General features: G+C 36.6%; 1 protein-coding gene across 2 annotated transcripts in view; it reads left to right on the top strand.

The window, feature by feature from the left end:
• The window catches only part of Ptprr (protein tyrosine phosphatase, receptor type, R), a 366,148-nt gene that overhangs the window by 234,451 nt on the left and 105,734 nt on the right, over nucleotides 1-25,963 (top strand). Inside the window, exons 6-8 of one of the 2 annotated variants that reach the window (XM_005374316.2) lie at nucleotides 11,075-11,188; nucleotides 13,746-13,901; nucleotides 20,020-20,130. In XM_005374316.2, coding sequence (XP_005374373.2) covers nucleotides 11,075-11,188; nucleotides 13,746-13,901; nucleotides 20,020-20,130 — 381 coding nt within the window. Of the gene's footprint in view, nucleotides 1-11,074; nucleotides 11,189-13,745; nucleotides 13,902-19,676; nucleotides 19,768-20,019; nucleotides 20,131-25,963 lie in introns of those variants that run through there. The other variant, XM_005374317.2, reaches the window with a different exon arrangement.

The raw sequence follows: 25,963 nt of genomic DNA, 5'->3' as shown, positions 1-25,963 counted from the left end.
ATGTACAGATACAAACTCCATGTGACGAATGCTATATTATGTATATCTAAAATGTACCAATAAATTTTTCTTTCGTGGTACTGGGAATCAAACTCAGGACCTTGCACTTGCCAGGTAAGTGCTACACTGCTGAGCTATATCCTTGGCTAAAATTAATTTTTTTAAAAGTCAAATATAAATTATACCAGATCAGTTCCATGTACTTTTAAGTGATTAGGTGTTGTAAGTGAACCTGCTTAACTGAAGACAACTTCAAGAGCACAACCTTAATTTTTGTAAACTTTTGGAAGCCTAACCTGTTACTCAATCTCTTTCACATCATAACTGCACAATGTTGATCATGATAATTAATATATTCTTTCTTTCACAAAGATTTATTAAACACCTACTGCATGCCAGGCTCTATTCCCTATAGAGATAGCAGAGAACCAGACTGATGAAGTCTAGCACCAACAGAACCCATATTTTCTACAGAGATATGGAAATTTAAAACATGAGTAAACAAGAAACTGTCAGATTCTGATAGATGCTATGAAAGAAGTAAAACAAGGTGATTATGGTAAATAGTGAACAGGCTAAGAAGACTTCTTAGAGGAGGTAACATTTTAAATGAGAGCTAAAAGGCCAGGAGTAGCTACTATTTTCCTAAGGCTGAACAGATCTCCAAGTAATTAGGCAGGTGACTCTTCAGGCTGTAAGGTCAAAATGAGCACAGCTACTAAAGAACTGGAAAAAGAACCGCATGGCTTCAGTGAGGATATGACATGAGGTTTGGATCTAACAAGAGGCACAGAAAGTGGGCTCACATAGCTGAATTTAACTCTAAATAAGAGAAAAAGTCATGAGGGTTTTGAGAGAAACTGAAAGTTGAACTCTGAAAAAAAATTACTTCAAAGAAGATACAAAAACCAATTTTAAGCAAAACTTTTGAATCGCTTCCTGTTTAAAACAAGAGTCCATTCAGTTATGTTTAACTGAGTGATTCACTTGTCTAGGACAGTCATAAAGAGTAAGCTGGCAGAACTCAGAACATAAACCAAGATGATGACAGTCACCAGGCATGGTGGCACACGCCTGTAATCCCAGCACTCAGGAGGCTGAGGTAGGAGGATCGTTGCGAGTTCGAGACCAGCCTGGGCTACAAAGTGAGCTGAAGACCAGCCTGAACTGCATAGTGAGACCCTGTCTCAAAATGACAAAAAAGAAAAAAAAAATCAAGATGATTATAAAATCATATTAGAGAAATTGAAACCGTATTATAAACTAAAGAAGTAGAATTGAGACTCAAAATACAGAAGGACACAGAGAGCAGGCCTGAAAAAATTTCATACACATGGCTAGAGAAACAAAGTACATAAAATACTGTGGTTAATGAAAAAGACAAAGAACACTAGTCGCATAATTGATGTTAAAAAGATGAGACCAAAATATTTAGAACAAAAACCATCCAAATGTATAAAAAGAGAAAATACTTCTTAAATAGAATTTAGTATCCATAAATTTCAAGAGTACCCCACTGCAGGAACTATCTAACCAAGGAAATTGTGTTGAAATTTAACTTGATAGCATCCTATGAGATTACAGGTAGAAAAAGCAAAGTATCTACAAGACAGGCTAGCCTCAGGCCAGGGTATTTTTCACAGTAACTTGCAGTGCCAAGAGGTATTGGAGTAATAGCAGCAGAATTCAAAGGCAAAAAAGTAAAGTAGAGGTTGAATCAAGAATGAAATATTCAGCCAAGCTGTTATTTATTGTTAAAAGCACCATAAATACAATCACAAACATATAGTGCCTTGGGAAATAGAGCACTTATGAAACTTACTTGGAAGTAGTAAATACTGAAATCCAGCTATATAAGAGGTACATCAAACTAAAGAACGGTGACATATCTAAAAAGGCAAAGAGGATTGACTGTGAACATTGAATCCATCTGAATACAGAGCTAGTAGTATGAACCGTAGAAATTATAATTGCAGAATACAGTTGGCTACCATACCAGTAGGTTCCAATCCAATCACTGAACAATCAAATGAAAAAATTTGAAAAAAAATTTGAAAAGAGTCTGAACATGCAGACTCTTTTCTTGTCATTATTTCCTGAGCGCTATGCAATAACAACTATTAACACGTCAATTACACTATATTAGGTAATAAGCAATCTAGGAAGATGTGCATAGGGTATGTGCAAACACTGTCTCATTTTATAGAAGAAATTAAAGTATCTGCAGATTGTGTACAACTGGGAGGGCCTTGGAACCAACCATCCATGAACACTGAGGGACAACTGAGATCAATGTAAATAAGGCTAACATAATATCAAATCTTAGTGGCTTAACACAATAAAAGTTTACGTTTAACTCATGTCATTGTGTAAGAATAGTTGTTGGATGGGTTCTCTATTTGATGCATTGATTTGAGAGCTCAGAATCATCCTTTCTATGTAGCTTTACCATTTTCAGTGCAGTTTTATGGTTGTGCTGGACCCATCCTGCAAGTAGAGAGAAGAGAGAGAAGAGAAGACCCACTCAGCCTTACCTGCCTGAGACTAAAAATACGGCAATTCACTTCTATATTTATGACTGAGAATTATGAGTACTACCCACTATACAGAATAGAATGTACTTCTCCCCAAACATAACAAGATAAACATAAACTTACAAAACCTGGGTGGTAATCATAAGAATTGATAGAAAGAGGTATATATTTTCTCATTTTCATAACAGAAATTAATGACTTCTTTCTAAATTTCTTAAAAGATAAAGGTTTAAGTATATAAGTGTGATCAAAACTATGGTAAATTTTTATACTGCAAAAAATTTTTCAAAGGCATATTGCCATTGATCTTCCTGACAATGCTCTCTCTCACTTCAAAGACACTCATCCCATCTTCTTGCCACTTCTGAGGTGGTTCTGGAGTCCTCTTTCATGAACGTCTTTAGCTGCATTGTTTTGACTGCCTTGATGTCTTGAATTTACTCAAAATGTTTCCTTTTCATGGTCCTTTTGGTTCAAGGAAGAGCCAGAAGTTTCATGATGCCAGAGCCAGGGAATAAGGTGGGTGAGGAAACAATACAATTTTACAAGCTTGTTTTTCTACTGAAAACAGCAGCATTCATTGTATTTCTGATCACACCATTTAGGGATGCTCAGGAAAAAGAACTTACAGAGCTGCTTCAGAAAGTGGCAACAATGATGGGATAAATGTGTTTAAAGAAAGAGGAAGTGTTTTGAGGTAGAATAGTGACAATGTATTTTAATTATAATAAATTATTTTTAATTTAAATATCGCCATATCCTTTGATCATACATTGCACTAACATTATAAATATAGACAACATAGATGAAGAATGAATTAAAGACCGTATGTGACAGTTGATGCCTAGGACATCGCCCAGAACTCTCATGAGCTTGGTAGCGGGACTTGTAGAAGGTGGCTGGATCAGCGAGGTACTATATTCATCTATGGATTCACCCACTAATGAGTTCAATCTCTGCATGTGCTGTGGGTTGGTGAGGAAAGGTCAGAATTGCTGGTTCAGTGGGAACATGACCTGGAAGGACAGATCTCCCTCCCTACCCTCCTTGCTTCATTCTCTCTCTCTTGGTCATGAGCAGCTTTTCTCTGCTCAGGTCCTTCCAACACACAGTTTCTACCTTAGAGTAGCTGACTGGAGGTGAACCATGAGCCAAAGTAAACCGCTCCTCCTTTAAGTCAAAAGCATCAGGTATTGAGTTTCAAGAATGGGAAGGTGACCAACACACCGCAGAGGACTGACAGCCCATTCGAGCTCTACTCAAATCATCCAGACGGCCAAGATGCAACATTTGAGATGAGATGGTGGAAATATTCAAAGAGAAGATGGGTTCAATATTCAAGAGATATTGAGATGGTAGAACAGACAGCACTTGATTATTAATTGGATGTCATGGAAAATAAGGAAGAGTTGGAATAGAGTTGGAAAATAAGGAAGAAAAATCTTACATAAAATCTTACATAATCTTACATAGGTCTAACATAAAATACATAAATCTTACATAATCTTACATAAAATATAGGAAAAAAGTGATGGCAGATGCAGAGAGAGAGAAAAGGAGATTCAATGTGAGTAACACCGAGGTTGAAGTGGAACATTCAGCCAGGAGATCTAAGGCTCTAAGAAGGTAGGAACATGAAATTTGTAAGTGGAACTCATTCATGTGTAAGTAATAGCAGAGGACAAATGCAAAGGGTGAGAAGAGAATGAGTGACAGTATGACATGTCTCTGACAGACTCGGGGTTTTCTGTCTGTTCAAAGGTATAAACAGAAGCTTTCACTTCTATTCCTGGAAATCACTTTCCAATCCAACCCCTAAACCAAAAAGAGAAAAGCTGTGTGACGGACACTGGAGTTAGAGATTCTGGATAGCAGTGAGAACACATTAATGTTAGAAGTGGGTAGAGTCCTCCTGACAGGCTTTGGTGCTTAAGAAAACTGGTTCCTTTTGTGGCTGTTGGGAATCCAGACAATACTTATCTCAGGGGATGTGAAGACATCTCCTCAGGTCAGAGATGGACATTTTCCCTCCTTCCCTAACTGGGCCATTGGATGTGTATACAGGTGTGATCAAATTTTAGACCACACTGCCTAATGATGTGAAGAAGTGACTAAGTGTTTCCTTCTCAGGCAAAATAATTCAACCATATTTTTAAAATAAATGGCTAACATAGTTGTACTACTGACTTCTATCGCTTTACTGAAAGGAACGGTTAATGATTACTTATTTGATCAATCTTGCATGTCTCTATTTGTTTTCCTGAGAAACCACTTTGAAGATATCAATATGTAATAGTATAACCACTGTTAATTTCCTACCACTTTGTCTTTAATTCAGTATTACTTGTATTGTTCTTATGCTATTTTACAAATGATGTTTATTAATGTGTTTTCCTTCTTTTATTTTTAAAGTAAACTTTAAAAAAACATAAATGGCTAAAATCCAGTCACATACAGTTCAAAACAAACTTTACTTCTTAACCCCAAGTGCTGTATTTTAATCAGCCCCATCTTCATAATTTATATCTAATGTCCAGAGACTTAAATTATTTAGTGGATGACCTGGTTACCAAAGTCTTGTTACAAAGTGCTATTTCCTTTGCGAGAGAGTAAAAAAGTAGGGAATTGACTCAAGAATCCTGTAATACATCAAAAGCTCAAAAATTTTAAAATGTGAAATCCTTGAATTTTAATATATTTCATTTTGTATGTTTAGATATTTTACAACATTAATAAGAAGACTGAACTGTACTTGAATACTGTGCTAGCTTTCTGATACTGTAACAAATGCCTGAGAAAAATCAGCATATAAAAATTCTATCTTGCTCATGGTTTTATGATTTCAGCCCATGTTTGGTTGGTCTGTTGGTTTACGGGAAGGTCGTAAGGCACTGTATCATAACAAGAGCATGTGGTGAAGGGAAGGCCTCACCTCACCTCAGCCAGGAGTGGAGGGAATAAAAAGGGTTCAGGGTCCCAATATCTCTTTCAAGGGCACAACCCTGATGACTTAACTTTCTCCCACTAAATCCTACCTCTTCAGGCTCTGCCACCTCCTGATGGCGCCACTGGGAGGGAGCAAGCAGGAAGCCAAGTCACTAACACGTGGAGTGTTGGGAGACATTCCAGATCCAAACTAGAGCATATCATTTGCATCATTTACAACTGTGAAATAGCTCAGACACTGCATTTGGAAAGAGCATCTCTTCAAAATTAAAATCTGAAATCATTTGTACTTAAATGATAAAAGTGATCAAGTGGTTTTTAAAATTCAGACTAAAATATATCTCTCACTGCTGTGTTGTAACTTCAAACCTGTGAACTGATTACTGCCTGGGAAATTTGTATTCTATCATTTCTGTTGTGATTTCACAGAGTAATGTAAGGAGAAGCTGTGCTTCTAGCATCTATTCCAAAAGAAATAGGTAGCATATATCCATTAATTACAGGAAAGCATGCACATTTATTTTATCTGAAAGAAAAATCTCATTTTATCCAGAGTTCTCTTTTTATCCAAATTATACATTTCAGGCTGTTGACTACAGTGTATCTTATATTATATTATATTATATTATATTCATGGAAATCGACATTCATGTTTGTGCTATGGAATTGATCCAGGCAGGCAGAAAATTAGGGCAAATTATTTGAATGTTTTGAGCCAGATGATTTCTATTTCACTAATTAATTCAATGTACTTCTTCACTTCGCTGGGCAGTCTGAACTTCTGTTTCAAATGCACAGCTTTTACATTTTTGCAAAGTTGCCTTTTTGTGTGAATTTTAATCTTGGCTTTCTATTTCACTTCCCATTTACCATTTCAATCTGAGACTTTAATACTGTTTCCACAGTTACAAACCTCAGTTAATTGTGGCCCTGGGAATTGGGTTCTCAAGTTTATATCCAACCACCTTGACTCTCAGTTCCCAGCGTAGACGGTAGGCTCCAAATGTCAGCCCTGGGGACTGGGACAGTGCCTGCCTGTTCATCCTGCCTGACAAACACTGCTAGTAAGCTAGAAGTCAATGGCTCATTACTAGGGCTTTAACTTAGGGAAACCAACTAAGGAAAACATTTTTGGTCTTGGGGAGAAAAGGAAGTTAACAGTCTTTATACAGTGTCCCTACCTAATGGCAGCTTTGGCAGACTGGCAAGGTAGAAAGCAATCCCTTGGAGGAAAGGAAGCTACCAGCGTGCTGAGTTTTTCTAATCTCCTGGGATTGCCATAAATTGTGCTTAAAGCTAGTATGCAATTTTTCTCATCACTGCATTTCAAAATCCTACTGGTTCTTCAAGGTTTAGTTCAAGTTTTATTTTCTATGTTAAATTGTGCTCTTCTATATCAAAAACATTTTAGACTATAGAAAAGTGCAGATAATAATATGCAAGCACTTGTGAATCGTATAATTTACTACATGAGTTTTTTCTAATAAAGATTTACTCTCTGGAAAAAGTCACATAATACTGAGGCAGAAATCACTTACCAATGTCCAAAAGTAATGGCTGTGTCAAGTGAGCAAATGATCAAGAACAGAAGGTCCCTTATAATCTGTGTCTGGATTCATCTACCTCTCCTTTTGGGTCTCTCAGACATTGCCACTCCCTTTACCGATGGTAAGTTCTACAGCCCTTCCACCTCCCAAAAAGACATATGTTTCTATAATGGACATATCTGGCCTCCCAACAGCTCTCCAATCAGGGATTCAGTTTAAAATTTGTTTCGACTCAGAGCCTAAAGGAAAGTGTGCACAATATTGACATTTTTAGTCAATTATCCGGCTGGGAATTAGCAATTTTTCTCATGATTCTGACTTTCTCTTTATTTTGTGTTGAACTGTGTCCTCTCGAAGTTCATTTGTTGCAGGTCTCATTCCTCAGTACCTGAGAATGTGACCTTATTTGAAAATAGGTTTGCTGAAGGTGTATTTAGTCAAAATTAGTTCATACTGGAATAGAGTGCGCTCCTAAGTCAGTATAATGGTGACCATATAAAAAAAGAAATTCTCGACACAAACATTCAGAGAAGACAATGTAAGGACACATAGGAAGCAGATGTGATGACAGGAGCAGAGATAGGAGCAGAGATTGGAGCAATATGTGCACAAGCCAGCAATACCATGAGCTTCTGGCAACAGAAGCCAGAAGCAGGGGAGAATCCACCTCTACAGATTTATAAGGGAATGTGGTCTTGGTGGCACCTGGGTCTGACTGCAGAGCTCTAAAACAGCAAATTTCTGCTGCTTTACACTAAGTAAAATAAATCAATATTTAATAAAAGGTGTGTCCCAGGGTATTTATGTCACCTTTCAACCTGTTTCCAGCACAATTCTTCTTTCCCTTCACCAGAAACTGCTGGTTGCCTGTCAAACTGTTAGGTACAGTTTCCCACTGGTTATGCCCTTTTCCTGATCTCAGTATTCTGCTAAGAGTATAGGTCCAGCCCCTAACATGACCAAGCCTCAGAGTCCTACCCTTCTGCAAGCACTCAAAGACTTTACAATGGAAATGCAGCATGGAAATGTAGCAGGACCTAGCACTTTAACTATGAACCATTACACCTGCTTTGCCTTCCCAACTGCTTCTTATTCCCGCCACATTGAACATTTGGTTTGGTTTCCAGTTACTTATTTTTACCTATGTAAAATACCAACCCTACATATCCAAGGTATATTATTTCCCATTAGATTATAAATACTCAGAGCAGTATCACTTTCCTTTCAAAACAAGCTGGACATACTCCAAAAATTGTTATACAGATTTAACGCAATCCTGATCAAAATACCATTAGTATACCTCACTGAACTAGAGAAAACATTCCTAAAACTCATTTGGAACTAGAAGAGCACTAAAATAGTGAAAGCAATTCTGGACAACAAAGGCAAGGCAGGAGGCATCAACATCCCTGACTTGAAATTATACTACAAAGCTCTTGTGATAAAAATCACCATGGTACTGGACTAAAAACAAACCTGAGTATCAGTGGGACAGATTAGAAGATACAGACACAACTACAAACACAGTCAGCGACCTCATCTTTGATAAAGTGGCCAAGCACGTTCACTGGAAGAAAGATAGCCTCTTTAATAAATGACGCTGGAAAAACTAGCTTTCTATGTGCCTAAGACTAAAACTAAACCTATGTCTACCATCATGCAATAAACTAAAATCCAAATGGATCAAAGATCTAAATATTAAAACAGAAACATTAAACCTATGGGAAGAGAAAGTTGGTAGAAATCTTGAAGACATAGAGGTATGCAGAGAGTTCATAAACAAAACCCAAACTGCACAGAAAGAACTTCAAAGAATCAATAACTGGGATCTCATCTTATTAAAAAGCTTTTACACATCAAAAGAAATCACCAATAGAGTAAAAAGAAACCCACAGAGTAGGAAAAATTTTAGCCAATTGTCTCTTGGACAAAGGACTTACATCTAGAACCTGTAAATAACTGAAAAAAAGCAGGCCCCCAAAATTCAAAGACCCAATCCAAAAATGGATATCTGAGAGGAATACACACTTCTCAGATGAAGAAATACAAATGGCAAATAAATACATGAAGAAATATTCAACATCATTGGTCATTCAAGAAATGCAAATTAAAACAACACTGAGATGCCATCTCACCCAGAAAGCATGGCTATCATCAAGAAATCAACCAATAACAAATGCTGGCAGGACTGTTAGGGAAAGGAACCCTTCTCCACTGCTGGTGGGAGTGTAGACTGCTGCAACCACTGTGGAAACCAGTGTGGAGATTCCTCAAAAAACTAGAATTAGAGGTCCCATTATACTCAGCTATTACCCTTTTGGGTATATTCCTAGAAGAATTAAAAACATTGTACCACAACAATATATGTGCACCCGTGTTTATAGCAATGCAATTTGTAATAGCTGAGTCTTGGGAACAACCCAAATGCCCATCAGCTGAAGAATGGATAAAAAAGATGTGGTATTTTTATACAATGGAATACTACTCAGCTATAAAGATGGATAAACTTGAGACTTTTATGGGTAAATGGATGCAACTGGAGACCATACCCATAAGTGAAATAAGTCAGTCTCACATGTGTAAACATTGTATTGTCTCCCTAGTGTAAGAACCTAAAAGAGTAAATAAGGACCAAAATGTACAATAGATATTGTTATGGGAAGAAACAATTCAAAAGAAAATAAAAACCTGGGGTGGGGGAAAGGAGAAAAGGAAGGGAAAAAGAAAAAGAAAAAAATATATATATATATACACACAAAAGGAAGTTAAGATGGTTATACTACTAATTTCTATCAGTTTATTGAAAATAAAGTTTTGTGCTTATATTATTTGATCAATTTTTCATGCCTCTTTCTTATAATATGAGCAACTAACAATACACAATGTATTAACCATTACTACTCTCCTATTATCTTGTTTTGAAAATTTGCATCATTGTTTTTATTATGTCCTCTCTTTAAAGTAAAAAATAAATAAAATAAAACAAGCTGGGAGAATGCCCAATTTAAGAGCTCCTACTCTATAATAGATTACCCTTTTAACCAATCTCTTTATCAGAAAGCGTGTACTTAAAAGTGTGTCTTACTTTACAGAAGAGACAACTTTACAGCCATCACGCAATTATTGATAATCTGCCGTGAACAAACCCATGAAATTAAGCATTATAAGAAGATAAAATGCACAAATACTTGATTTCATTACCTTAAAAGTATCTATCCAATATTAAAATTTGGTCTACATTTTAGGAATTTCTAAATAATTTGATATTTTCCCAAAGCAAACTTGAAAACTTAGCATTTGCTCAAGCACTGAATAAGAATTGCTTGCTCTAGGGACTGGGGATCCAGCTCAGCGTCACAAGCGCCTGCCTGGCAAGTGCTGGGTCCTGAGTTCAATTCCTGGCACCAAAAAAAGAAAAAAGAATTGTTGGCCTTAAACCAACTCATCAGTATCCCTGGCTTTTATCTGTCTTTGAAAGTACATTATCATACCTCACTTGTTTGTCTTGCATTGGCAGCAGATAACTATATAAAAAAACTGCCAGGGTGCACCTTGCAGAACTTACACAGCACCTTTCTCTCTGTGACTGCATCTGAACACAAACTAAATGCGTCCTTTGGCTTGTGTAACTGTACTACACTTGGCCATGGATTCTATTCTGCCATCTGAGTCCTAATGAAGGCAAAATAAATCAAGGCACATTTCAGTAAAATTATTTATGAATTAACCATTATTTGCATTGTTAAATAAGTAGACAGACTGCATCACTACATAATGCACCATTTTTCATTAGCACCATTTAAAATTTCCCATACAATGTCTCTGTCATTTTATTTCCATCAAAATTCGATAAAGCACTCTAAATGTAGATTTATCAGAGTCATGGAAATTATTGCGGCTGGTTATTAGTCAAGAACTGACTATCCAGGGCCGGGGATATAGCTTAGTGGAATAAGAGCCGGCTTGAGTTTGATTCCCGGCACACACACACACAAAAAAAAAAGAACTGAACTACTTCTTGTTTTCCTTTTCACCTGTATTTTCCAGACACTGCAAATGGATGTAAACAAGCTGAATATAACCTTACTTCGGATATTCCGCCAAGGAGTGGCTGCAGCTTTGGGACTCTTACCCCAGCAAGTGCACATCAATCGCCTGATTGTAAGATGCCTATGTTTCACACTCCCAGAGTTTAACTAATTTTTAAATCATTGACAGTCTCATGCTACAGCTTTATGACTCATAAGCCAAACCTGGCCTACCATCTGTTTTTGCAAAACGCTTCATTGTAATGATTACAGCCACTCCTTGTTGTCCATTCACACAACCACTCACATGTTGTGCATTTCTGCTTTCATGCTTGTGGTGGCAGAACTGAATGGTTGCAACAGATTATTTGCCCCATGAAGCCTATGGCATTTACCATCTGGTCTATTACAGAAAAAGTTTGGCAATTCTGCCATAGTTCAAGACTGGCTGCCCTGGTAAGTATGAATAAAGGGGCCCAAAGTGTTTGTCTTCCCATCCTGTCTCTACTTCTAAAACATTCCAGATGAGAGTAGAACTCCTGTATTAGGTGAGACACTGTTCTCAAATCGTCACTTTAAAGTCTCAAGTAAGCAGTGTAGCGATGGATGTGGAATGTGTAAGGCGGAGGATTTTGAGAGGGAAGAGCAGCCCAAATGGAATGCAGGCACCGCTGGTCCAGAACAGCCAAGACGAACCTTGGCTGGGTATCTGAGGAAAACCCAAGGGACCCCACCTCGGCCTGTCAGTTGCCCACATCCTTTCTCTGCCCCCTTTTTTAGTGTTTGTGAACCTGAATGCGTCTGACTCCATGCTCCCATGTGCACTTGAAAGTAGGTGTGAATAAAGGGGGTGAGACAAAAGCAACTCAGAAGATATTTTCTTTCTAAGAAGCTAGTTACCTAAGATTGAGGCAAAAAGGAACTCAGGAACTTTTGTATTGTTTTTAATTTTCATTGCATTGGAAGTGCAAGCAAGGACTGTATGTGCTCCATGCTCCTAGTTGAGCTCAGCTTTCTACATCCTCGGTTATGACAGAATTTGCCTTATGTTTCCTTGTCCTGCTTGTGGAGGGTGAGTTGTTTGATTTCACATAGATTTCTATTCTGTGAGTTAACAATTTTCTGGTACTGTTAGTTTTCTTTTAAGGGCCCAAGTTTTAACTCAATATGACCAAAGAGGAAATACAGCACTTTCTAATATCCTTTAAGAGTGAAGTATGTTATTATATCCATGGAACACTTTGCTCAAACGAGAAGATTTAGGTATAATAGAAGTTTGAGGCCTAGATCTAGATTTGTTTATACACACCAATATCGCAGGTATTCTTTTATTCATATAGATTTAATGAGCATAATAGCTGTTTGCAGGGATGAAAGAGGATTTGGCACACCCAGGAAAGGATGTACATATCCTTGGAGAATGTTAGCAGCATTGTCCAAAGCAGGTATTATAGTAGGCAGAGGTATGATACCTGAGGCAACATAGCAGGGTGATTAAGCACAAGAGTCTTGGAGACAGAGAGACCATACTCCGGTGGCAACATGGCCATGCCCCAACTGTGTGACCACAAGCAAGCTCCTTACATTTCATTTGTAAAAAGGAGATCACCACAATGCCCATCTCCTGGGAGTGTTGCCAGCATGAAATGAGATAGCAGATTTAAAGGACATAGGAGCATGTCAGGCACAAAACCAGTATTCTATTATAGTATTCTTATTAGATCATACACTAGTACAAATTATCACAAACATTTTTCACATCAGTATAAATACTGACTGCCATTATGTTTTGTTCCTGTAACACAGAAATTTTTTCTGAGTTGCTGTTTGATATTTTATTTTGTACCTGGATAAACTTCAGATAAACTGTATTCAAAGAAAATTTTCTAGCATGACAGATGGGTCAAGAAAGGCTAACAATAATTTTCTTCTACAAGTGCATACTGTACATTTCAAAGATAATGTTTTTCAATGTCTTTTTTGTCTGGTGTTTATTTTTTTATGTATGTGACACATAAATCATTAATGGTAAGGTTTGTCTCCACTTCACCTAATGAGAGCATATTAATAGGAAGAGAATCATGATATCCCTGCATGTTTCTTTGTTCTGCATGTGGATGGTGAGTTGTTTCATAATGCATAAAGATTTGGAATTTCCACACAGGCAGTTCAACCAAAAATGTGACATATTAAGGTGAACAGAATCAGGGAAAGAACTTCAAAGTTCATGTAGCACTATCTTCCTTGGCTTAATCAGCCTTCACATTCATATAAGTGATAAGAAAAACTTACAGAATGTGTAATAACTATACTGTTATATCAGATTTCATTTGATTTTAAAGTACTTCTTTAAGTATAATTACTCAGGAACCATCTGAAAAATATATTTCAAAACTTCAAATGTAGGATGGAGACTATACCAATAGCCAAAAAAAACCATAAAATTCCAAATTTTTGAATGCCAAATAACTGAGGGAAAACCATTTGAAGATATTAGACTTTGTACTGGTATTATTAACTCTATCGCAGAATAGCAAATGTGACCTCCAAGATGACTTTTAAAATTCTAGGATATTTTCTTGGATGTTAGGATTCTAGAATGTTCTTTAATGTTTCCAAGTAATGGTAAAAATATTGTCCAACATTACTTAAAATGTCTATAATACATATAAATAATCTGCTCTTACTAGGAAAAGAAGAACAGTGTTGAACTATTTGTGTCTCCCATAAACCGAAAAACAGGAATTTCTGACAATCTGCCAGCTGAGGAAGTATTGCATTCCCTTAATATCAATGTTTTGCACCAAAGTTTATCCCAATTTGGAATTACAGAAGTCTCTCCTGAGGTATGTCATTGCATGTAATATTTCATTTAAAATTTTGCACAGTTAACATGATGTGGTAATCTAACCCCAGGATGCTTTGAGATGAAAGCTGTTTGCTGTATGTTATTTAATTTGAAAAGTCTGCCTAAGGGTCTTATTTCTCTACTCTTCTTACTGTGTGCTTATTCTTCGAGGAAATTCATTTTCACATTGAAGTCTCACTTTTTGGCATTTTCTTCTTGAAATCTTTGTAACTAATTTTGATTTCCCCAGTAAGTTGTCTGAAAGACCAGGTAGAGATGTTTGTCAGTTAATTACTTGAAACAGACATGTCAAAAAAAGCAAAGCAAAACCCCATATCTTTGCCTTTCCTCTTTGACAATGACCCATCTTCATTGCCTTCATCCTCCCAATGGTCATCAAATACTTTCTCCCACACTTTTGAATTCATTTGAAATTTGTTTTTTCCATAGCTGAGGAAACCAGCCTTAAGAACCATGGATATTTTCTTTATAGTACTTTCTGAATTTGGTACTTTTTAAAAAATTTCCCCTACCACCATCAACTGTCTGCCTTTCCATAATGTCAGCTCCTCTGGACCTCAGTTTCCTTACATATTAAATGGGTGTATCATATAGTTTTGTCTTATACACTTGAAATATGGATTATATTTTTCAAATATGTATGGAAATAGAAGCCTTTAGATTACATATAATAGCTAATAGAATGTTAGTGCTATGAAAATAATTGTCATACTGAATTATTTAGGGAATAAGGACAAAAGTATACGTGAAACATCGGTGCAAGGTTTTTTTGCTACTATTTTCTATCCAGAGTTCGCCCAATTTATGAATGCAGAAACCAGATAGGTGAGAGAATTTTACATGATTGAACTATGAATGTCACAAAACTCCCACTAATCTAGTTTTTCCTTAAATTCTTCCTCTCTGTCTAAAACTTAATATTTTTTGTTGTTGCTTTATATTTTGCAGGGGTTTTTTGCCACCAAAAGCATGCTTTTCAGTGTAAATCTGGCTTACCTTCCTAATTATATGATTTTTCTTTAGCTTTTAAAATACTACAGAATGAAGTCTGTATTTCTGCTTATGGTATATAGTCCTCTGTGTGCTGGGCTTTGTAATTGTTGGACAGCCCTTTCTTCATGTGTGTTTCAGCAACTCTAAGCTTAGTAGATATCATGACACCCATAATTCTCTCTTCCTTCTCTGCTTTTGGTTATGTCGGTCCTTCTCTATACCTTTCATTTTGCAAAATCAGTGTCCTGTACAACAAAATCTTCCCTTTTGCCATCGCAGATAGCAGTGCCCAGTACATTGTGTTCTCACTGAGTTTGGTTCAAACACTTTTTGTCCCACACTGGCCTTCAAGTCTGTGTTTATACTGCGAGTTCCTTGAGAGCATATGACAAGTTATTTTATGGATGGCTTTAGTGACTTCACTTAGTGCCTGGCATACAATGGGCATACCATGAAAAACTGAGTTAACATATAGCCAAGCACCATGCTAGATAGTAACAAAGTCAGAAAATTAAATGTATAAACTAATAAACAAGCAAATAAATCAATACATTATTCTTGCTCCCAGTGAATTTATACTCTCATAGAGCAAATAAGATACAAATAGATAAGGAAAATACAGAGCTATGATAAAGTTAACACCCTGTGCAGGGGGGCCTTGAATAAGAGGCTGCCTTGTCCTTCTGAGGGGCCAGAGTATGGGGTCAGCATGGGTATAATCACCGAGACCATTCCCCTGCCCCAACTGCGTCCGTATCGGAATTGGGTCACATGGTATAACAGACCAAGTCCCATTCCCACTCTAGGCTCTTCATAGATTGGCCCTTCACAGACTGACCAGCGCACACATCGCCAAAGATAATTCTTCTTTTTAATTTTAAAAAGAACATTGAATTAATTTATTCTGCTTTTTATGAGCTTTTAGAGAATATAAGCATTCTTCTCTGTTGTTTCAGTCTAATTTTAAATGCCATTTTGAAGCCTTTAGAAATACAGCAATTTATTAAGTCACTCACATTTGAAAACCAAGAGAATATTACCATATAAAAAGAACTAGTAAAAATCAAGTACCTAGGGATTCTCCAACATACCCCAGTTCAGGAAAGGTGAAGAGTTTACCTGGACCACCCATCACAGAGATATCAGTCCACAACGGACAGCAAGACCTGTCTTATGTTTGAATAATGGAAATGTATTTGACGGCCAAAATGTGATAATTTTTCATAAAATTACTAAAATCTAGAAAGCTAGGAAATCTCCAGTCTACAAAATATCCTATGGGAGGTCAGCACATGCTTGCCTGAACCTTTTGTTCAGGCACTCCTAGAAGGGGACACACGTTGCCTTCTGACCTGAAGCTCCAAATGCAAAAACAGAAAGAAGCTGCAGAGAAAACCCCTGCAGGGAGCAAGTACCCTTGGTGAGGAGCTTTGAACAGATACAACCTAAAGGAACCCAGCAAAAACACTGGTGGATGATTGTTAAAGCTGGTCAATGGTATTCTGTGACTTTCCCCCACATCTTTATTCTTTCTTCTTGTAGTGATGTCAGCTCATTGTTTCACATTTTAATTCTCAAAATATAGCTTGCTGTGGTAACGTGTTGATTAATGACAAAAAAAAAACTTAGTCTTTGGCTGTTTGTCTTCACATGGATTATAGAACATCATGAATGGTGTCCCAAAGCATCTAGGCCTAAATTTATGTTAATTACTTTCCTGGAAGGATATGGTTTTGTTGTGGCTGTTTCTTTATAGGCTTAATTTTTTTATAATTGGAAATGACTCTTGGGAAACAAAGAAAAATACAAAACAGAGAACTACTTTTGTTTATTTGTTTTGCTTCCACTCTAAGTTTCTTGAGAGAAAAGATATTATTTCTTTTATATTTTTGTGTGTTATCTAAAACACTATAGGCAGTCAAGTATTATTTCATGATGCTTATAAAGATAAAACTACATGTACCTCTTCCTGACAAATACGTCAGATTCTTTGGAAGTCAAATTAAACTCACTGTTTCAATTTCTATTTACAATTATTTTTACAAAATGAATTAAATATCTATTGAAATAATAAGTTCTGCATTAGAATTACAAAAATCAGTATTTTTGTTGTTCATTTGCAAATTACTCCAGTTACACAGGTCTTATGTTTTGAAGGAGGATGTTACCTTTTGAAGTGATAAATATGTTGACTGATCATTCATGTAATATTTACAAAGAGTAAACAATACAACATATGAACATGAACCATAATTCATTAGTTGAGTGATTGTTCATCCAAATTTGGAACAGTTGTTGGTAGTCTACGTTACCGAATTAAGGGCCAGGGATACAGCTGAGTGATTACAGCGCCTGCCTGGCAAGTGCAACAGTTCAATTCTTGGCACCAAGAAAAGTGAATAGTATAAATCTACACAAATGATGCTGATGAAACATACCCGTAACATAACATGTATTAGGCCGTTTAGACCTGGTGTTCACTGTGTGCATAATGCAGCAGAAATTAAGAATGTATCCAGCAATGCCATATTGGTGTAGGGTATATCTCATTTATCTACCTAAATACATTCAATCAACCCAACAACTCATAACATTTCCATTTCATTGCTACTCTATGTGCTTCATTGCTCCCAAAGAGATGTCTCCTCAAGTCTCTGTATCTGTATCAACTGATCTAGCATTTGAGATCAGAGAAAGGAAGAGAAAAAGAAGAAGGAAAGAAGGGAGGAAGGAAGAAAAGAAGGGAGGGAGAGAAGGCAAAAGGGAGGGAAGTATTAAGCCATATAGATGTTATACTATATAGAAATATAGAGAATTATGAAATCATATAGATATATAGAGAAGCCACTGTTATAAAAGAATTTGCCTAGATTTTATATAATAACAGAAAATTAATCAGCTTCTTTCACTGCAGGCTAAATGGCAAAGCACTATAGTTATAAAATATGGTGTAAAAATGATACAGAGGCATTAATTTGAGCCAGGCACAAAATCCCTAAATTATTGAAACTTTAGCCCCCTGACAAAACACAAAAAGCATTGGGGTTACCCTATGCAAAGGTTAGATTGGAGATTCCCATGAGTTAAAATCTTTTAATTTGTGGGATCCTAACTACAAACTTTTCCATTTATTACCCTACCCTTATCAAGATTTTTAGATCTCTGTACAAATATAGTAGTGCTCAGCAGAAGTAGCATGACTCAGAAGGAAATCTATTTACCAAGAAAGTACAGTGACTAAGTTCTAGTTCAAAACACGTCTTTCTAACTAGGGGTGGAGGATGGGAGGGTGAAAAATAATTCTTCCACGACCATTGCTTCAGTTAAAAAAGAAAGCGAAGCAATTTTCTCCCAAGCAGAAAGGAACATGTTAATTTACAGAAGTCATAGACCTACAGTAAGAAAAAAGACAAATGAACCAACCTGGGTTAGGAACACAACATCTCTGTCCACCCACCTAACCACCTCTTTTTATCCAAATTTCTCATGAGTTTAAGCTCAGTTCTTTATACTTAAATTTGACACATTTAAGCTGCCTACCTGAAGACTTAACTAGTTTGCTTTTATAACAAACAATTCATGCTATTTAGCTGCCTGCAAAAAAGTTCATCTCCGTATCTGTACTTCATTCCGACAAGATTCATTTCTATTTGTCTCCAGCCATGTTTGTGGAGACATTGGAATAAAAAATGATCTGGCTGATGTCAGACATGAAAGAAAATTGTCACTTGAACCCAATTATTTTCTTTCCAGCAGGATATTTGGTTACTAATCATTTCATCAATCATTTTCAGATTCTCCATTAATTTGCCATTTCCATAAATTTAAAATAAATGTCTAAAGCATTTTTGTATCTATGCATCTGTCTAGAAAACAAAAAAGATATAGTGACTACTTCACTCTTCTACAAGCAGAAAAAAGGAAATTTGATTACTTAAAGCAATAAGTCTCCTGCAGATAATTTTTATAATCACAGTTCAACTTAATAATCTGCATTCGGCTTTGTTTGTTTCTCTAGTAAGACTCAATTCAGTTACAAAGCAAAATTTTTCATAAAATGTTCTAAGGCAAATTTTGGTCTACTTAGTAAATACTGGATGTGTTTTTAGACTTAAAAATAATTAAAAATTATTTCAAAATTCAGACACCTAAAAGATTTTTTTCTCCTGTCTTTGTCATTGGACAATATCCAAGGACAGACATGTATCCTTACTAAGGCAATAGATGGGCAGCTTTCAACAAAATAGAACTGTAGACTTGGGGAAGCATTTAAGTTTCTTCTACTATTAATCTGTAATGTCTCTAATTTACTGGTTTTACTCTAAAATTTGATTTTGGTCAATATGCTTTTCTAAAAAATAGATGAAATAAAACTAAGAGACATCCACATTTTATTTACACTTCTCCATTCTTTCAGCTGACGGTGTGCTCGGCAAAACCCTGTTGTTAGCTCTTATTATCAAATAATTCTGAGGTTTTTTGGTGTTCCTTGTTGCTTTAAACAAAACAACTTCTCTTGGTGGGATGGTGCTTTAAACAAATTCTGACAAAGCAAACTGCGTTTAAGGGGTGAAAAAAATCTGATGTGATAAAGAGGAGAAAAAGAAGGCAAGGATCCTGACACTGTCGCTGTATTTATTACTGCATCATGAGCTTTTGTTTGCACCTGTTTCGCTTTTGTTCAAAAGTAAAGAGCAGTGTTAGAGCACGGCGATTGCAGGGTGTTAATGTTGTGGGAGGGGACTCGGAGTAGAGAGAGCTTCAGAAACAGTTTCTTCTGAAGAGAACAGAACTCTCTCACCTATGAACCAGATAGTTCCCAAGCAAGACAGTGAGGGACGTTCTTGAAGGTGAGGTCCTGTGTGTGCCGTGTCAGGCATGTCTGCTCTCCTGCAAGGGACGGAATAATCCTGTGACATGCTAGATGGTAGTCTGCTGTCTAGACCAGTTTGGGAAGTGCTCTAGCCGCGGGGTGGCGGTGAGGGGGTTGGGGGCTCAATACACTGAATGGAATAAAGCTGAAAATGTGTGTGGTGTCTGATAAGAATGCCGGTTTTCTCAAGCTCACATTTAACGTTGGACTTTCTGTTTTGCTTTTAAAGAAAAATGTTTTACAAGGGCAGCATGAAGCGGACAAAATCTGGAGCAAAGAAGGATTTTATGCTGTTGTCATTTTTCTCAGCATCTTTGTTATTATAGTAACATGTTTGATGGTAAGTTCGCTTCTTTGTATATTTTTATCCTTTGCTGAGTCCCCTGCTGAATATTATTGGGTGCGTTGCCATTCAAACGAGTGCTGAAAAGACTAAGAGGACAAGCAAACTATAATCCAGTTAGGCTGGGAAGATAGACAGCAGGGTGATTACTATAGGGAAATCTACGGAAGTGTGACCTGCATAACAGCTGTAATTGCCCTGAAGTTTTAAGAAACTTGATCAACCCTGAGAATGAAGCTTTAAAACGTGATTTACTGAGGTCATCTGAAGCCCCCGAACTCATTAAAGTTTCATGGACACACTTTGGGTTTTATTTCTCCTTCTTTTATATTATCTTTGTGGAACTTAGGGGGGCAGGGAATTAAAAAGAAAAAGAAATACATCTTTGGGGCAACCTTACATCCAAAGGAATTGATTTCTTTACTTTTAAATGTCCTTCAATGCATTCTATGAACTAGCAGGCACAAAAAGGACGTGATTATAGCCTCAAAGGCTAGAGCACCCTCTACCATGCAACTTTTTAGATGAATGAATACCATATAAGTATAAAAGTATGCACTGCAATCATGATGTATGTCACAATGATAACTTTTAAGAGTATATTTTTTGTTTTAAATTACTATTACCCCAAATTAACCTCACCCACAAAATTAGACAGTGCTGTTTGGTATTGAATGAGTTAATAGTTATCTTTCAAGTAGAATATAATTTCATTCTTCTGAAAATTTTGTGGTATAACATAATATTTGAAGTTTATAAGTGGGTTTGAAGATTTTTCCTGTGGGTTGTGTTTTCCTTGGTTCTGTATATTTAAAAAATTCTCCTTTTTCAGCTTTTAAATGACCCCCAAAAGAATTACACTATTTATTCTGTCCACAATCAACAGCATTGTCAGGTGTTTTACTGCATTTTGCTCATTTACACTCCCCTTGTGGGGAGGGGTCACAGTAGAAAGATTGGAGCTCTATCTGAAAAGGCAGAAGCGGAGCGGGTCTAAACTGGAAAGATATGAAACAAGTAAGACCTTACACCTGGAGAAAACAGACATGTTTTCTATCCTAAAATGAAGGCAGTAGCAAGAACAGCTTAAAACTCTTTCCACCAGAATGAATTCCAAGCTATTTCCTATTGAGTCAGAAATTTTAAAAGAATATTTCTTAAAATTATGATCCAGAAAGCAAAAGAATGATACAAGAATTGAGTAAAAAAAAAAAATAGATTTTTATTTCTTAGACAGTGGAGATTAAGGAAGAAGAACTTTAATGAAAGAGAGTTGAAGGTCTTAGGGCTGTGGCAGAGACCTCTGAGTAGACCTTACTGTTTTAAAGGGTTGGTTCTTTCTTATGGATAATTGCACTTTGAAATACATGATTCTGCCTTCCTTAACAAGGAAATCTCAAGTATCATCCTCTACCTTGTCAGTCACAAGTAGATTGTTGTTATTCGGCTTCAAAGATCTGAAAAAGGACAGGAGGGGCTGAGGAAAAGCTGGGGCGATGGAGAGCACTGCCAGGGATGTGTGACTTCCTGGGTTTATCCACAGCACTGAAAAAATGGACACTAAGCAAGTAAGAATATAAACTGATAAATATGAAGGTTGCTCCTGGGATGAGTGGATAAGATTCAAAAGAGCAAAGAAAGGCAAAGACTGAAGGAAGAAAGTGTGAAGCAGACTCATGTATGGTCTCTGAGCAGGAAGGGGCAGAGCAGAGCTTGCTGTCAACACTGTTTCAGACCCAGCAAGTGCAACTCAGGGAGGGTGAATGTATCCGTATAACTGGCACAGTCTTGCATTCGTTCCTTTGTAGTCGCATGTGACCAAAAGACTTCTAGGAGCCACATTCTCAACCTCTGCAGGCTGGGAGCAACTCTTCTTTCCCAGTATTTGCAAAACACCCATATAAAAGTTAGAAGCCTAAATAAATGTGGGACAAAACAAATCAAGGAAGAAATGTTTCCAAAAAATAGGTGACTATCATCTACCGGGTTAGCTAATAATTTCATCCATTCATTCTGTCAACACATTCCCCATGGACGTCCACCACAGGCCTGCAGCTGACCCTGTATGCAGATAAGAGGACAAGCCAGATAAAGTCCCTGTCCTCTGAAGCCTTTGCTCTGGAGAGAGAAATAGACAATTGTTAATATTTTTTTGAAAAGATAATCAAATAATAGCCATATTACACTCCAATTTTATGACATTCTGGAAAAAGCAGAACTATACAGACTTTGAAAAGCTAAGTGATATCTGGAGGTTGAGGAGAGAGAGGGAGATTAGGAGAAGACAGCAGATAACTGTGGTGAGATTATTCTGTAGTCTATAAAGGTGAATGCATGACATTTTGGATTCATTAGAAGCTGTAAAATACATGACACAGAAGGACCAACCAATCTATCTTGTGGCCTTTTGTCAATAATGACAAATCAATATTGCTTCATCAATTGTAACAAATGTACTACACCAATATAAGATGTCAGTAAGGAAGAGTGGGAGGAATACGCAGGACTCTTCAGTTTCTGCTCCATTTTTCTATAAACATAAAAACTACTCTAAAATAGAGTATTATTTTTAAAAAGTCAAATAGAGATATGTGCCATGAAGTAGGCAACGTAATGGTGAGAAGCGAAACAGGGTAATCTGACAATTGAGATGTGAAAGTGTGCGGACAGAAACTCCCAGGCAGAGGAGGCAATGTGCAGTAGCACTGTAATTAAGTAAGTTTTGCCTTTCTGGAACATCCAAGGGGAAATATGGAAAGTGAGCGTTTAAAGCACAGCCTTGATGATGGTGTTTGCTGTTTCGTTTTGTTTTGTTTTGTTTTGTTTTTTGAAACAGTGTTTCACTATGTAGTTCAGGCTGGCCTTGAACTCTTGGGGATTTTCCAGCCTCAGGCTGCCGAGTGATGGGACTGTAGGCATGTGCCACCATGACCATGATCATGGTGCATTTAAAAGCTCACAGTCTCTGTTAGGAGAGAGAGATTGGGACAGCAGATGGGGTGAAGTATGGAAGCAAGAGGATCCTCCCACAGACTGATGGAGATGACAGTGGTCCAGAAGAGGGTAGGGGATGAGAGAAGTGAAGGATTGAGATTTGAGGCTAGAACCACCAGGATTTCTTGTTTCTCAGGGAGAAGGGAAAAAATAATTAAGGCTGACTCCTAGGTTATTCTCTTGATTACCTGGGTAATATCACTCCCATATTCTGGGAGAGGAACATGTTCAGGACTGGGGAATCAACACAGTGAAATATCACTTTTGATTTGTATGTACATAGATAGTTCTTGAATAAATTAAAGAAACAGAATGATAGATTTCAAACACAATCTTAAATGTTACTATGAAAGCATCACTTTAAAAAGGATGTAACTCAGTGGTAGAGGGCACCTATCAGGTGCAAGGCCCTGGACTAAACCCCAGCACCACAAAGAAAAGTAACAGAGGAGCTCACAGTACAGAGAAAGGAGCTGCTGTTCACAGGAAAATAAATACAATACACCTGATAGGCATGATCAAAATGAAGCTAAGCTTATCTGGTACGTTTTCCATAGAACAATCAATAGCTCACATTTAGGGACCTCTCAGCTGCAATTCTTCCAATAAGCTTGTCTTTATATAAGCGTTCAAATGTTTTTGACAATCATTTTAATTTAAAGTAACATTTTACTTGGACCTCTCAGTAATATTTATAATAAATATTTCTTTATTATTTATTTTTATTTATAATAAAATACAGTATATTTTATGCTGACATACACTGAGTTATACTTTTGTGATCCTCAAACTTAAGACAGTCCAATTCTGCTTCCCATACATTTGTTGATTCCACAGCAAAGAAAAAATATGACTCAGAATTTCCCTTCTGGCATTAATGATATTTATGTAAAACCAAGTGCTGCTATTCATGTTCAGCTTTTCTATATACCATAGAAATGAAAAGCATGTGGTTTTATTGTGAAATTATATAGGTAAATTGCTATAATGGAAGGGTGTGTGTGCTAAGTAACAATAACATAAAACTTGGCAAAATTTTTGAAATGTGGCATATTGTTTACTTTCCTTAAAAATACAAAAAGAAGAATATATGTTGCCAGGCATAAAATTAGACAGGCATGACATTTTCAAATGTGTGACTTATTTAGCACCTCTCAAATGTGAGTGTAGAGTGGGTGGAGCGACAAATACACAAATACAATTTTCCAAGAAAAAATGTGTGGGCAAGTTCCAATCCATTCAGTCTGTTTCAGATGGAGGAAATTTGTTACTAAGAAGAATTAGTTCTTAAACTTGAACAAATAACAGAAAGAACACCATTTATCATCTAAATTATACCTTCAAATATACTTAGAGATTTATTCAAGAGTGAAAAAGTATTTATGAAACATAGATAGAGATGTCTACAGACCAGATTGCATGTAGAAAGAGCAATTTTAGAAATCATGTAAAAACAGCTGTTTGGATTAATAAAAGCCCTGGCTGTAAGACCTATAGAAGAATCACCCATATGTAGTGTCACTGGTGTCTCTAGTCCTGGTCTGGTAGCTGAGACCAGAAATCCTGTAGTTGGCCACCAGCTGTAGCCTGAACATCACACAATAAATACACATCAAAGGTGGTCATAATTAGCCAACATTTTCTAATGTATTATACATAATCCTTAGGGATTAAAAAAGATGGAACTACATTCCTAGTAGAAGTGTTTAATTATGGAACTATTATTTCCAAAGTAGGTATATTTTTTAATTAATTTCACACTTTCATAGGAGGAAGACTGCAACTCTTAATCATAATAGTAAAATAATAATAGAGTAATGGCAACAATAATTGTAATTGCTTTCTTCCATGAATTATACACCTATTGATACTAAACTGGTACTAAATTTACTATGCGATGCTATCACTGGATATACTTTAGGTTCTTAGTCTTACTGATGAGAAAATCAAGATTCAGAGAAGCTAAGTGACTTGACCAAGAACAAATAACAGGTGGCTATGGATGGTAGGGATGAGAACATTAAAGGATTGGAACTCAAGCTCAAGTCTATCTGAATTCAAATAAAGGATTTGAATTTGATTCCGTAAAGGACTCAAACTGTGGGGGGGTTTAGCCCTATAACTCTGTCTACAAACACCTATTTTTAGCTACAAGTGAGCTCAGATAGAGATGAACATGCCTGCAATTATTGGAGCCACTCCACCCATACAAAACTGATAAAGGTGCACCACACCGTACCTCGTGCCAGGGGCACACCTCTGTGTTTGCACTTGGTACTCTGCACTGGGCATATTCTTACATAGCTGTCTTCTGGAAGCCTTGGGTTTCTGACAGACGAGTTGTGTGCTACCTTTGCATAACAACGTCTTGTTTCTGGAATGGGTTGATCCCTGTAAGAACAAACTCATGTTTATTAAATTAAAAGAAAAGAATGAATGAACTCTTTCAGAATGAACTGTAGAGAACAAATGTGATACACTATTGGTTGGTAACATCTTTCAAAAATTAGAACATATTCTAAGAGAAACTGAGATGAGGAATGGGGAAAAGAAGGAAGGGAAAATCAAAAAAATATTTATATATAGGATAATTTTATATATATAAAAGATAATTAAGATAGTTATACTACTCATTTCTCTTAGTTCATTGAAAAGAAAGGTTTGGGCTAATATTGTCTGGACAGTGAAATGCTGATATCTTGTACTCTGAGTAACTAATTTAAAGACAACAATACACAATGTATTAACCATTGTTACTCCCCCTATTATCTTGTTCTGAATTTTGGAGGTTTTTGTCTTTAGAAGAAGAAACTTAGAGCATATTCTGTTCCAAAAA

The sequence above is a fragment of the Chinchilla lanigera genome, unplaced genomic scaffold (genome assembly GCF_000276665.1).
Source record: "Chinchilla lanigera isolate Chin_1 unplaced genomic scaffold, ChiLan1.0 scaffold00004, whole genome shotgun sequence".
Taxonomy (NCBI): Eukaryota; Metazoa; Chordata; class Mammalia; order Rodentia; family Chinchillidae; genus Chinchilla; species Chinchilla lanigera.
This window is presented reverse-complemented; position numbering and strand designations above follow the sequence as displayed.